This window comes from Rhineura floridana, chromosome 8 (assembly GCF_030035675.1).
Source record: "Rhineura floridana isolate rRhiFlo1 chromosome 8, rRhiFlo1.hap2, whole genome shotgun sequence".
Taxonomy (NCBI): domain Eukaryota; kingdom Metazoa; phylum Chordata; class Lepidosauria; order Squamata; family Rhineuridae; genus Rhineura; species Rhineura floridana.
Genome location: NC_084487.1, coordinates 72,475,329 through 72,488,687, shown reverse-complemented (window position 1 = coordinate 72,488,687; position 13,359 = coordinate 72,475,329). Strand labels below are relative to the sequence as shown.

At 41.8% G+C, this 13,359-nt stretch overlaps 1 protein-coding gene across 5 annotated transcripts in view; it reads right to left on the bottom strand.

The window, feature by feature from the left end:
* The window catches only part of PTPRB (protein tyrosine phosphatase receptor type B), a 107,950-nt gene that overhangs the window by 28,018 nt on the left and 66,573 nt on the right, over nucleotides 1-13,359 (bottom strand). For 4 of the 5 annotated variants that reach the window (XM_061639744.1, XM_061639745.1, XM_061639743.1 and 1 more), the window contains 6 exons: nucleotides 12,383-12,646; nucleotides 10,915-11,196; nucleotides 9,413-9,691; nucleotides 6,191-6,340; nucleotides 5,671-5,914; nucleotides 2,320-2,426 (listed from right to left, as the gene is read on the bottom strand). In XM_061639744.1, coding sequence (XP_061495728.1) covers nucleotides 2,320-2,426; nucleotides 5,671-5,914; nucleotides 6,191-6,340; nucleotides 9,413-9,691; nucleotides 10,915-11,196; nucleotides 12,383-12,646 — 1,326 coding nt within the window. Of the gene's footprint in view, nucleotides 1-2,319; nucleotides 2,427-3,549; nucleotides 3,713-5,670; nucleotides 5,915-6,190; nucleotides 6,341-9,412; nucleotides 9,692-10,914; nucleotides 11,197-12,382; nucleotides 12,647-13,359 lie in introns of those variants that run through there. The other variant, XM_061639747.1, reaches the window with a different exon arrangement.

The following is a 13,359-nucleotide window of genomic DNA, read 5'->3' as shown; positions in this document are numbered from 1 at the left end:
TCGTGCCACAGCATTCTGCACTAACTGCAGCCCCTGAGTCTAGTTGTGCTGCATGGGGATTTCTGTGACCTTGGCTGACTGGCTGACAGGATTTTTTTAGTTTTAGTTAGGAACTCTGACTAGTTGTGGGATGCTGAGTTTTCTGTCTTACTCATAGGAATATTGTTGTGGTTGGTATGGTATTGCATTTAGGAAATCAGCACTGTCTTTTCTTTTTCTATTTGCATTTCATTTACCTCTGACGTTATTCCCTTACATCCATAGAAGCAACAACAGTAGTTCCATGTGGTCTGCTCAACCCACTGATGATGCACCTTGTTGTTTGCATGATGGTTTGTTTCTTGCCCAATAGTGGTAAAAGAGAATTCACATACTGGGAAGTATGGCGTCAACTGCTATTGTTCCCAAACTACTGCCTGTGAAGATAGACCAAACTATGTTTCCCCCCCCCCTCTGTCAATTAAAGGAGCGGGTTCGTAGTCTGGGAGTTTTCTTAGATCCTTCCCTGTCACTTGAGGCTCAAGTGGCCTCGGTGGCTTGGAACACATTCTACCAACTTCGGTTGGTAGCCCAGCTACATCCCTACCTGAGCAGAGGGGACCTTAAATCAGTTGTACATGCTCTGGTAACCTCACGATTAGACTACTGCAATGCGCTCTACGTTGGGCTGCCTTTGAAGACAGTTCAGAAGCTACAGCTTGTCCAAAATGCGGCGGCCAGATTAATAACGAGGACCAAGCGGTCGGAACACATAACACCTGTTCTGGCTCGCTTACATTGGCTGCCAATATGCTTCCGGGCCAGATTCAAAGTGTTGGTTTTAACCTATAAAGCCCTATACGGCGCGGGACCACAATACCTGATGTAACGCCTCTCCCGATATGAACCTGCCCGGACACTGCGCTCTACATCGAAGGCCCTCCTCCGAGTCCCGACTCATAGAGAGGCTCGGAGGGTGGTGACAAGAACTAGGGCCTTCTCAGTGGTGGCCCCCGAACTCTGGAATAGTGTCCCCGTTGAGGTGCGTATGGCGCCGACGCTGCTGTCTTTTCGGCGCCAGCCTAAGACCTGCCTCTTTTCTATGGCGTTTTAACTTAAATTTTAAAAAATTATGTAATCTGATTTTTGCAGTTTATATGTTTTTGTAATATTTATTATGCACTTTTATGAGATGTATTTTGTATTTTCTGTTGTACACCGCCCAGAGAGCTATTGCTAGTCTGGCGGTATAAAAATCTAAAAAAAAATAAAAAATAAAATTATTACTCACTGGAATTGAGTTGGCTGTCAAAGTGAGTTTATAGCAGCCCACAGAGTAGGCAGGAAAGAGTAGAGAATCATCTTAACTCTTTTTTCTTAAACCTCTTTCTGCAGTGAAGGGTCAAGTCTATAAAGAAGTTTTGAGCAGCCATGTTAAAAGGCAGGCAGGGCATTCCAGGCAGGGGGTTGCCAACCCTGATTTGATATGGATATTGTTGCAGAGGATCCCTAGCCAAGACTTACCAACAGCACAATCCTAACAATATCTACCAAGAAGTACGTTCCGTTGAGTTCTATGGGGCTTAGTCTCTTAGTAAATGTGTTTAGAATTACAGCCTTCGGAGGCATCCATCTTTACTCCTGAATGATCCCATCTAACATCTCCACAATGCTAGGCTTTCTTCCTACAACAGCCTTCTGGTGAGTGACCTGGCCGGAGGGCACTTAAACCCTTCTTGCCAGAAGCAAGTAGGCTACATTAAATGTTCCTTACCCAGGATCTCTAAGCAGGTAAAAAGGAATGATCCCATCACTTCAGCTGGATCTGCAAACACCCCCATTTAGCTAAGATTTTTATCTTGATTTCCAATCAGGTAATTTTTTTTCTCTGAGTGGTATGCTCCAAGCAAGTGTGGTTGATGCTTAATGTATCATGCTTAATGACATCACTAGGGCATGCCCCTATGACATCATCAGGACACACCCCCATGACATCACCAGGGCATGCCCCCATGACATCACTGATCCGCCCCTGAAATCTCAGGGTTTGGGATGCTTCTGACCTGGCAACCCTATCTATAAACCTCTTTCTGCTATCTTTTGTTTCCAGTAAAAGCCCATGTTTCAAATACCTATTATTCTTATCCAATCCCTTCCTCCCGAAGGAGCCCAGGACAGCAAACACACAAGCAATAAAACAATTAAAATATCTTAAAAAATTCCAATACAGATGCAGTCTGGGAAAATATCTACTTAAAACCATGTTGAAAGAAGAAGGTCTTCAGTAGAGGCTGAAAAGACAATATAGACAGTATTTCATAGGTAGAAGGGAAAACTAACCTGACTCTGTAATAATTGGCAAGGAGAAATAGGTATCGGAGAACAGGGGCTCAGGGAGTTCCTTCAGGTCTTCTCTAAAGAGTTGTGTGAAAGCTCGGATGCTGATCCTGGTAGGAAAAAATAAGTTTTTGAATTAGATTCCCCTGGGAGGTATAATTTATAATCATGGCCCAAAATGGAGGAAAGCACCAAAGTTATTGAAGGTTATGGAAATTACTACTAAGTACTAAAGCAGGATTGGAGAACTTGTGGCCCTCCAGATGTTGATGGACGACAACACCCATCATTCTTGACCATTAGCCTTGCTGACGGGGGCAGAGAACCACAACATCTGGAGGTCAAAGATTCATCAACTCTGTATGAAAGGCTACACAAAGTAATAACACATATAAATTCAAAGCTTCTAGCCTGTCACTACTACATTTTAATTGTTTCCTTTAATTGTAATTTCTATTTCCTATTTTTGGTTTTAGAGTGATGCAAAGTCAAGATACTTTTAAAAATTCTTCAAATGTTGTTTATGGCCAAACTACACATGACAGAGAAGATCCAGGATGTGTTCTTTCAAATGTAGTTTTCTTTACTGGAAAGCTGCTGTAGGGAATCCATATTGGATCAAAGGTCATGGCACCAGAGGGAGGGGAGGAGGTTTTTTTTACCTTTCCCATCCTTTCCCCTACTTAAATTACCTTACATCCAAAGCTGCTGATAGCTGCATTGGTGGTGGTGGGATACAGGGCATGTACTGGATCTAGGGTCAGGCAAATCTGTCAGTTTCAGTTTCTCTCCTTCTCATTTTTCCAATCTTAAATTCAGTTCTCCACATTTCCATACCAATTTGCAATTTTTAATATAAAACAGATTCCTCATGAAACCATATCAGCATTTTAGAGTGGATTTTTCCCTAATATTCACATTTTGGTATGGAGTTTTGCCTCGTATACACATTTTTGCTAAGCGGTTTCTCATAATATAATACATTTTGTATATTATTTTATCCTAATATATGCATTTTTGTACACATAACGTAGCTCAAGAACTGCATTGCAAAATATAAGAAGTGTGAATTTTGAAAAATGCTTCTTTTGGTTCACATATTGTTTCAGAGAGTGTCCATTAGGTAGGTTTACCTTTAAATATCAAGTGAATAGAATTTCTCCCCCATCCTTAAAATTCGTACCTGTTCTTTTTCCCTTCTGCAGCTAAGAGCAGTTTCAAGATCTGTGTGTGCATGATTTACAAAAGGGATACTTTGTTGGAGAAAGGATTGGGCCCCCTTCTGCACCACTATAGCCCCAATCTCAATTCAGGACTCTCTGTGGTTGCTTTTATGTAAAGAAAAAAGCACTGAGATATCCAATCATGGATCTCCTGAGTTCTCTGCGGTTTGGCTCTGAATAAGGAAGGAAAAAAAGGAATGCTTCTGACTTCTCACATTTAAAGAAAAACAGCTTTTTCTTACGAATCTCTTGCACCTTAAATCATGCTGCTGCTTACTCTCTTCAGGGCATATAGTGCTTCAAATAATTTGCTAGATCACAATGCAGAAGCTGGTCTTTTGTGTTTGGATATGCAGATCACAAAACTGCGCAGCTGCTCTTTATTTGACTGAATGCATTTTTATAGAACGTTCACAATTAGAATGTCTTAATCCATATATATTGCTTGTATAGTTCCAAGAATGCTCCCTGCTTGTTTTGTGGGATAGTCATGCAAGCAAGCTCAAAAAGAGCTTTGAACATACCAGAGGAAATGCATTTTAACAAAGCTTTGCAATGACTTATAGGACAGGGAGAAACAAACCGGTCAATTTATAGAGCTGAAAATCATACAAAGATAAGAAATGAAAAAAATAACAACCCATATGATTAGTCAGTCTATTACCCAGTGGGGTTTGTTGCCTATTTTTCTTTATCATTGTCCAGTCTCAGTCAAAGTTGGCTACATATTAGATTTAGAAGAACGGGCTAGCCTTCTAAAGAACTGGCAGTCTGATTCTGAAGTTCTGCATCATGACTAATACTGTTTTGGCAAAAGGATTGGTACACTTATTCTAAATACTTATATGTTGGCATGCCAAGGCTAAGTGCTGGGCAGATTCTTCAATGCCCCCATACTGATATGTAGCCCCTGATTAGTAGCCCCATGTTGTGTACCCATACTCAATTTGAAAGTCAAGGAAGAAAATATAGTACATTTATGCCTGTATTTAAAGTTAGAATATGGCCAAAACTATCTAACATAATATGGTCTGAAGGCAGCACCAGGGTCAGGTCTGGTCAGTGCCTGAATGGGAGACTGCATGGGAACCATATGTAAACCGCCTTGGGTTTCTATCATGAAAAGAAAGACGGGGTATAAATGTAATAAATAAATAAAATAAATAGTTTTATGAAATTGATTTTCTAGCCTAAGGATTTCAGAGAAAAACATAATATAGCTAGTAGTTTAAATAGGACGGTAAAGGCTCAAGCCTTAAAGAAGCATTGCAAACATATTTTCTACTCCTTTATTACTGACTTCTAAGGATCACTTTCACATGATGATTTTCCTACTAGAACAAACACTTTTGTGTAAGAAAATGGAGTTTTGGGGGGTAGGGAATGTAACATGATCACATAAGTATAGTAAATGTACTGCCCTCAAGTTGATTCCGACCTATGGCGACCCTATGAATAGGGTTTTCATGAGGCTAAGAGGCAGTGACTGGCCCAAGGTCACCCAGTGAGCTTCATGGCTATGTGGGGATTCGAACCCTGGTCTCCCAGGTCATAGTCCAACACCTTAACCACTACACCATACTGGCTCTCATAAGTATAGTACAGCTTAGTTTATTCATTATTATTTCCCTGTGCTGGTAAGGAGGAGTGTATGCCTGAGGCTCATACGACATTGAGAACAGACCTTCGGATAGGAAGGGGAAATGGAAAAATAACCTACTCGGGAATTTTGGACCATTTGGGTCTGGCAAAACCCTGGTCTGTTTTGTCCACAATATCAGAAGTATTCATCATGAATATGCTATTATTTTAGCTGCCATGGACACTTTTATACTGCAAATAAGGATTAGGGAGTGTCCTAAGGTTTTCCATTGAGGGATTAGTACATTCACTCATCAGTGTGGAAGCTCTGTATCTAATGAACTGCACTGTAAACAGACATAGGTGAAGGAAAAGCTTAGACATTATCTATGAGACAGAGCACGGCAAAACTATTATAAATGGCACAGTAAAGCAGATAACATCATGCAACAGAGGCTATTAATCTACAATAGTTCAAACGCTTCTAGAAATCATACTTCCAAATGACATGCCATGTTTTATGTGGCATAATTATCACAATAAATCTGACCTATAGGCAGTCCTGGGTTTTAGTGGCCCATCACAATATTTCTGCTGATTTGGATCACACTTTCCTCCCAGATTTTCCATCTCTGCTCCAAGCTTAATATCAAAGCTCTTTGAAATGCTGTCAGGGCTTTCAGTGCATTTACTGGCAAAATAATTTGTTTGATAGATTTGGATTGAGTTGTTGTGTTTGTATTCCAAGTAAGAAGGCAAAGGGTGATGCTGTTCTGGCTTCAGTCCTTCACTGCCTAGAGAGGGGTGATTGGAAAAGGAAAACCAAGGAAGTTAAATAATGCGCTATTACTGCAATGTCAGAACAAGGCTAATGGAGATCAAATTCCAGATCTGTAGATGTAAAAGGACTCCTGAATCTTTTCTATTTGAGTTAGTATGCTTTATCCATGATTATATTGCAACCACCCAAGTGGTCATAATGGAATTTTACAATGATCAACCAGGTGTGCTAGACAATAACAAAGGCACTGTGTCAATGCAGGTTATCTTGTATAGCCACGAAAACTTACCATCAGCCTCTCTCACAACCACAGTAAAGTATTTTACAGCTCCATTTGTATCACTGAACCAGCTGCAATTGAAACTGAAGTGGATGGAAGATTTGGTAATGACCGCATCCTTTTTGTTCACTCGAATATGTGCAGGTGGTGGTGGAGGCCCTAAATGATAGGAACAGTAGCATTACAAAAGCCATCAGCTGTATTTTGCCAATACATAACAGGCAGCTCAAATGCAAGCTTTTACTCAAGCAGAATGAAATATCTGCTGAAATGCTCTTCCCAGCTACCAAGACATCTAATACTTGAGGATTAACAAATACAACCTAGCAGTGTGTTATGATATCTGCGGTCTTTCCTCATCTCTGTATATCAGGGCGGGGAACTGGATTCTCCCCCCATGGGCCAAGTTTGTCAAGTGGGTAGGGTTGCTCAGTGCCAGCACTTTGCAAGCCCCAACCATCACCTGATTATTGGCACTTGCAAAGCCCAGTGCATAGCTTTGCAAGTCCCAACCACCAGCTGATTGTTGGTGCCTGGAAAGCCCAGTGCAAATGTCCTTCTAGACCAGCTGCATCTTTACCTGGCCCACACTTGATGTCATATATGACATCTAGGGTAGATAAGCATGGCTTGGCCAAAATGACCTCACACAGGCCAGATGGAGAGGCCTGGGTGGCTAATTAGCGGAGGTTATGGGTGGAGGTTCCCCACCACTGCTGTATATAACTTAACAGGTGATTTTCTCAGAGCTGAATTCAGTTCAGCAACCTATAAGGCTTTGGCCATGCTTACTGACGAAAGTTGTACACCACTTTGAAATGCTTACATTTTCTCCCAGTTCCCAGTTAGCTAGAAAGACAGGCAATAAGCAAGATAAAACATATTAAAGAATTGGGCCTAAGCTACACGAGGCACACCAAGCCATATTCTGCCCAGCAATGGCATTTTATAGGCTATTAGCAGTAACAGGTGACGTGCTGTCCTCAAGATGTTGTTGGACTACAAGTCCCATCATGCTGTAGCTGATGGGAGGCGAAGTCCAATGACATCTGGAGGGTACCACAATGGCTACCTACTTCTGATTTTTTTTTGCAATCTCAGACATGAGCAAAACCAGGACAACTGCTGAGCACCAATTGTGGCTGATAGACTATGGCTGAATAGTGGGTTATGACTGTGCAAACCTGCAAAGCATTACTATACTATATCTGTCATCTAGTGTATTGTCACTAGGGCCGGTGCACACATGCATGCATGCCTCACCTACCTCTCCCTGAAGGGCCCCTTCTTAGGGTGGGTGGGTAGCGCTCCCTTCTACGATCTGCAGCATGGATGATGGAAGGGAGCTCCTAGGCACACCCCACTGCCATGCAGGCCCACAACACCCACCTGCAACATGCTCCACCTATCTCTCCCTTGACGTAAATGCTGGTTGCACTGCGGGTGCAAGCCTGCTATCAACCAAGATGACAGCTGAGGTTTCCCTAAGGGCCTGATGCCTCCGCTACCATCTTGGTTGATGGCAAGGATGCGCCCACAGCAAAACCAGCATTTATATCAAAGGAGAGATAGGTGGAGCAAGTTGCAGGTGGATGTTGTGGGCCTGCATGGCAGTGTGTGTGTATGTGCCTGGGACGTCCCTCCCATGATCTGCACTGCAGATTACAAAAGGGAGCACTATCCACCCACCCTAAGGAGGGCCCCTTCAGGGGGCCCTTGGGACTCAGGGGCCTTTGGCCAGGGCCTTACCTGGCCATCCTCTGGCACCAGCCCTGATTGTTACTGATCACAAGCATGAGGAGGGGCTGCGTCTTTGCTTTCATTGAATAGTTCCGAAATGAAATTATCTGTACCAAGAAGATGTCATTCAAAAATCCATGGAGTGAAAATAGTGACAATGTGGTTTAACAGAATGAGATGGTTTTAGACATCTTTCTAATTCTCCAGGCCTCCAGGCCTCATCTCCAATATTAGATCAGATAAACTAATGGCAAAAACAACAGAGTTTTGCAACATCTTAAAGGCTAACAAATGTATTATGGCATAAGGTTTCATGAACTAGAATCCACACCATCAAACACTTGAAGTGCCATCCTCAGTTGGCAGGTAGAGGGGAAAACCATTTACCACATCAGATGACGTGGTCTCTGGTCCACAAAAGCTTATGCCATAATAAATTTGTTAGCATTTATTATTATTATTATTATTAGTTTATTTGTTTATTTATTTACTTTTTATTTATTTATTTATTTATGTATTTATTTATTAGACGCCCATCTGGCAGAGGTTAGTCTGCCGCTCTGGGTGACATACAGCAAAACACAAATACAGTTCATATAAAAACATAAACAGAGAGCATTAAAAATTAAAGGTAAAAACACCCCCAGAGCTGCACACTGTCAACCTAACCCCCCTCCCACACCTGGTTAAAGAGCCAGGTCTTCAAGGCCCGACGGAAACAAAGCAAGGAGGGGACCTGGTGAAGGTCGGTTGTCAGCGAGTCCCATAGTGAGGGAGCCACTACTGAAAAGGTTCTGGACCTGGTCCTCACCAGTCTCGCTGCTCTTAATGGGGGAATAAGAAGTGAACCGTTCGAGGAGGATCTTGTTAGCCGGTGCTAATTTATGGTACTATAAGAATCTTTGTTGTTTTTGCTGCAACATAAACTAATGGCAGTCACTGGCCATTATGGCATTTTCTCCATTTATTCTGTAGGGTAAATTGTTGAACTGTTGAGGATTCAGAGAAGCTATGCTTTCCCTTAACATTCAGTACAATAAGCAAAAGAGAAGAGAAGTAAGAAAGCTTGAGAGAATCTAGATTTCCTGTTACATAACAGCAGGAAGGAAGAAGCATCCAGCTCTCTTGACTGAAGGCAATAAAGGATGCAAGAGAGTAAAAAGCTGAAAAGAACCATTTGCAAATGGAAAGTAAACCAATGATTAGGTTCTGCTGGCATGTTAGAATATAAAACCTGCCTGTGACTCTTGAAATACGAGTCAAGCAAGCAAATTTAGCAATTAAAAATACACTCAGTGCTTTGAAAAACAAGTATAAACTATTACAACATGCACTGTATGCAACAAAGGTGATGTTCTGCTTTCTAGCCACACATCATTCATTTCAAAGCCTTCTGTTGCACACTGGAAGCTTTTCCCCGCATGCTCCCCACCTCCTGTTCTACATTCTGCTTTCCATTGTACTGTATCTGTACATACAAAAAAGACTTACGGTCTATCATAGTGATGGTGTTGTCTTTTACCACCTCGCTGGTCATGTCAGCTGACTGCACTTTGATGGACACCAAGTATCTTGTGTGTGGCACGAGGGTCATGATGTTATACACAGTTTTCTCTCTCTCTATTCTTCTGGAGAATTCAGTCTCCTCAGTATCTGTTTTTTTGCACTCAATACTATATCCGTCAAAATCAGAGTCAGGAGGGATCCAGGAGCATGCAATGGCAGTAGAGTTCTGTGGTCGGCAATGCAAACTTTGTATCTTGTCTGGTCCTTTGAAGAAAAGCAGAAGAATGTGTATTGTATATTATGTGCTTATGTTATCGCACAAGGATGAATCTCAGCATATTAAAGTCTTTATAGTGCTTTATTCAACCTCAGAACAATCCTATAAGAAAATCAGGGCACTGTTTTATTGATGATGAGGCTGAGAGATAGGAAATTGCCAAAGACTAATCTATTTATGTGCAATATTTGTATCACACTCTTCCTACAAGAAACTCAGGGGACCCCATACAGCGTTATCGCATTAGAGCCTCACAACAGTCCTGCCAGCTAACTCTCAGTGTCTGAATGGGAGATAGCATGGAAACCCCACAGGGCTGGCCCAAGGCCTTTTTCCTGTCCAAGGAAGGACAAGATGCCCCCCCCATCATTCCATGTACATTGGAGCCAACTAGACTGGCAACTGAATCTTATTTCAATACTGGCATTGGGATAGTGTCCTCTGCCACACATGAGGTAAAATGGCTAGTTATGAGGGTGAAAGACAGGCTGTGTGGTATGCACAGCTTTCTTCCAACTGAAAAGTACAGCTGATGGTTCTTAGCATCTGTCACTTGTGGCAGTTGCCCCACTCTGTCTAATGGTAGGGTTGGCCATGGAACCCAGTTTATGCTTTCCTGAATTCCAAAGAATAAAGCCCAATATAAATGTAAACAATAGGGCTGGCACTTGATTTGTCAAGATTACAGCACAATCCTGTGCACGATTATGGTATTAATTGATTAACTCTGTATAAAGGCTGAAGCCCTAGTAGTGATTTGAAAGAATAAATGAATAAACAAGTAAACTGGTTACATAGCCTTGTTGTCCATCAATGCTGTTGTACTGTAGCCATTGATTACAGAGAGCTCTGAGTTCTTCAACAAAATACTACAGAAATGTGAAATAGGTAAAGACATAAATCCCTGCACAACCATTCATGAATCTGTTAATATATGGTCTTCAACTGGTGGTCAGGACCCGGTACTCTGCCACAGATGGCCTAAGGTGGGTCACAACAGCAACACTACCATCCGCTATACAAATATAGGGCAAAAAATTAAGAAGTGGTCCCAAAATGCATGTTGGGGCTGGAAGTGGGTGCCAACTCCAAAAAGGTTAACAATTGTTGTGCTAATATAATATAACTAAAAATTAAAGTAGTCTGGGTTAATACCAAACTTTTTAATCAGTGTCCTGATCTGGCCACCTAAGATTCAACTGGGCCTTACTTGTCCTCACAGCTCCAGAAAGTGATTTACTGTAAGTTTTCCGAATGATGCCACTAGCACTCCTAACACTGAAGTGATACAATCTCCCTGGGTGGAGGCCATGTATGATGCGTCCTTTAGATTTGCTACTACTGTAAGGATTGAAGACTGTGAGGGACTCTCTTGGGGTCCATTGCAGCTCAAAGTCATCATAATCTGTCCAGTCAGGAGGGCCCAACCATGTGATGGACAAGGAGGTGTTTGTGACATCAGCAAATGACACTGTATTTGGAGGGATTGGCACTAGAGAAAGAGAAAGTGAAAAAGGAAAATGGTTATGTTACACTTGAATACATAATACAGTAAAGGCAATAATTCTAAAATGCTGTAAGAAGGAAACCAACTAAAAGAATTCTGTTTTGTTCAGGTCTTAATGACTTTGGGCTTGTACACATTTGAGCTAGATCTTGCTTGGAATCCATGTTTTCTCCATTTGAATTTGACCTCATTAGTCCATACACAGGTACATTTGCAGTTGCAGTTGAAGATGAAGATCAAATCTACTTGTTCCCATCCGTGTCAGCAGGTGTCCCCTGTTGTCTTTGTTCCTGCCTACCAATTTGTTGGTTCAAATATGTTATTTATTTATTTATTTTACAAATAGGGCATGCATGCAGGAATCAACTGAGCAGTGTGCACATCTTTTTCTTTAAATGTATTTGCCTAGGAATTGCACAATAGCACACATTCCTAATTCAATACCAGCCTGTGTGTGCACAGTTTCTGTTCAATCCTAAAATGACAGACATTTCCAAATCAGGTAGATAGTTGTGGGAGAAATCAACCCAATAACATACATAAAATCAATAGGAAAAAATGAATTGGGGATATCTGGAGAAATCATTGTTTTTCAGTTTTCTGGTATTGCACAAATCTGATTTTCTGTTTTATTTTTTTAAAACATGGCTGTGGAGCTCACCAGAAATGGGCACCACTTCTGTGAGAACAGAACTGGTGTTAAGGGAATGTAGAGGGCATGAAAAGAGGAGTAATGAACACGGATAATTGACCCACCCCCAGGAAAAAAGGAGGCAATGCATCTGCTGTCTCAAGTGGAGTTGTATTTTTCAAAATGGATCAGATTATCTCTGGAATGAGAAAATCTGAATTTACAGGGGAAACCCACCAGGATAGGAACAGTTTGAAGGAGACGTCATGTAGACTTAAATGAGAACACAAACAACTTTAAATATACATATAAATATACATTAAAGTGTGGACAAACCCACTCTCTGACTGGAGATTCCCTTCACATTTACAAAAGCACCTACTGACAGCAGATTCACATGAAACATCAAGGGTGCTAAACCCAGGGGGGGGAATTCACCCCCTTCCCCACACACCTTTGCATGTGGCCACCCTACGCCGAGCATGGAAGCAATTAACAATGACAGAAAGAATATGAAGAAAAGAAACTGGAGTTCTTTACCTGTTCTACCTTCAATATTTGCTTCGTTAGTCAGATCACCACTATAGGTAACCACAACAAAAGTGTATTTTCTGCCAGGGACTAAGCCCTGGAAATGCCATTCTGTCAAGTCTTTTCCATGCTGTACTTCCTTCTGTGTGCCATTTGGGTTATAGAGATTCAGTTCATAATAATCAACGTCTCCTGATGCTGGGTTCCAAGTGAACCAAAGACTCTCTGTCATGTTTTTATTGGATCCTTTGAGATTGCTAACTGGAGCTGGGACTAGAAAAAGAGACAGTGGAGAGTAAATATGCATCCTAAGATAGGTGAGGATGACAAGTATTTACTGTTGCACACCTCCCCAATCTCCGAGCAGTGAGATTTCAGGGGTCCCTGTGCTCATCCAGGGTTTGGTTTCCTTTGGGAAGAAGGTCTGCGGAGACTATGGTGTCTTTATGAAATATGGTTTATTTATTTACACACATTCCAACCTGAGCTTAGGATGGAGGGGTTCAAGGCACCAGCAGTCCAATATCCAGCTTTCCCATCAGTGTTACAGGAGACACCCCAAATGCCATTGTGCAGAGAGCCAGTCTCTCTGCCTGCCTCCAGTTCCCAGCAATTCTTCCTCACGACTCCAATACACAAGCCTCTCCTAGCAGTAAGGAGGGGAGGGGGAAGGTTCTCCTGAAGAGTTTCAATGACAAAAGGGTCTTCCTGACCCATTCACCAGTTGCTGGGCAACTGATAGACCCATTATCCTACCTGGCCTCTCTATTAGCTTAACAAAAGAGACTCATCTGACCAGCAGAGCGAGTTCCTCATTCCAATGCACAGGATTCCAAATCAGAGGCTGGAAAGGGGACCCACAGGAATCATCCATTCCAACCCCCCCAAACTCACAACATTATAACAATTTTTGTTATGTCCCCCTATGGGTAAAACAAAAAGAAAATATAACTTTTCTAATAATTAAACATTTGAATTAAAAATGC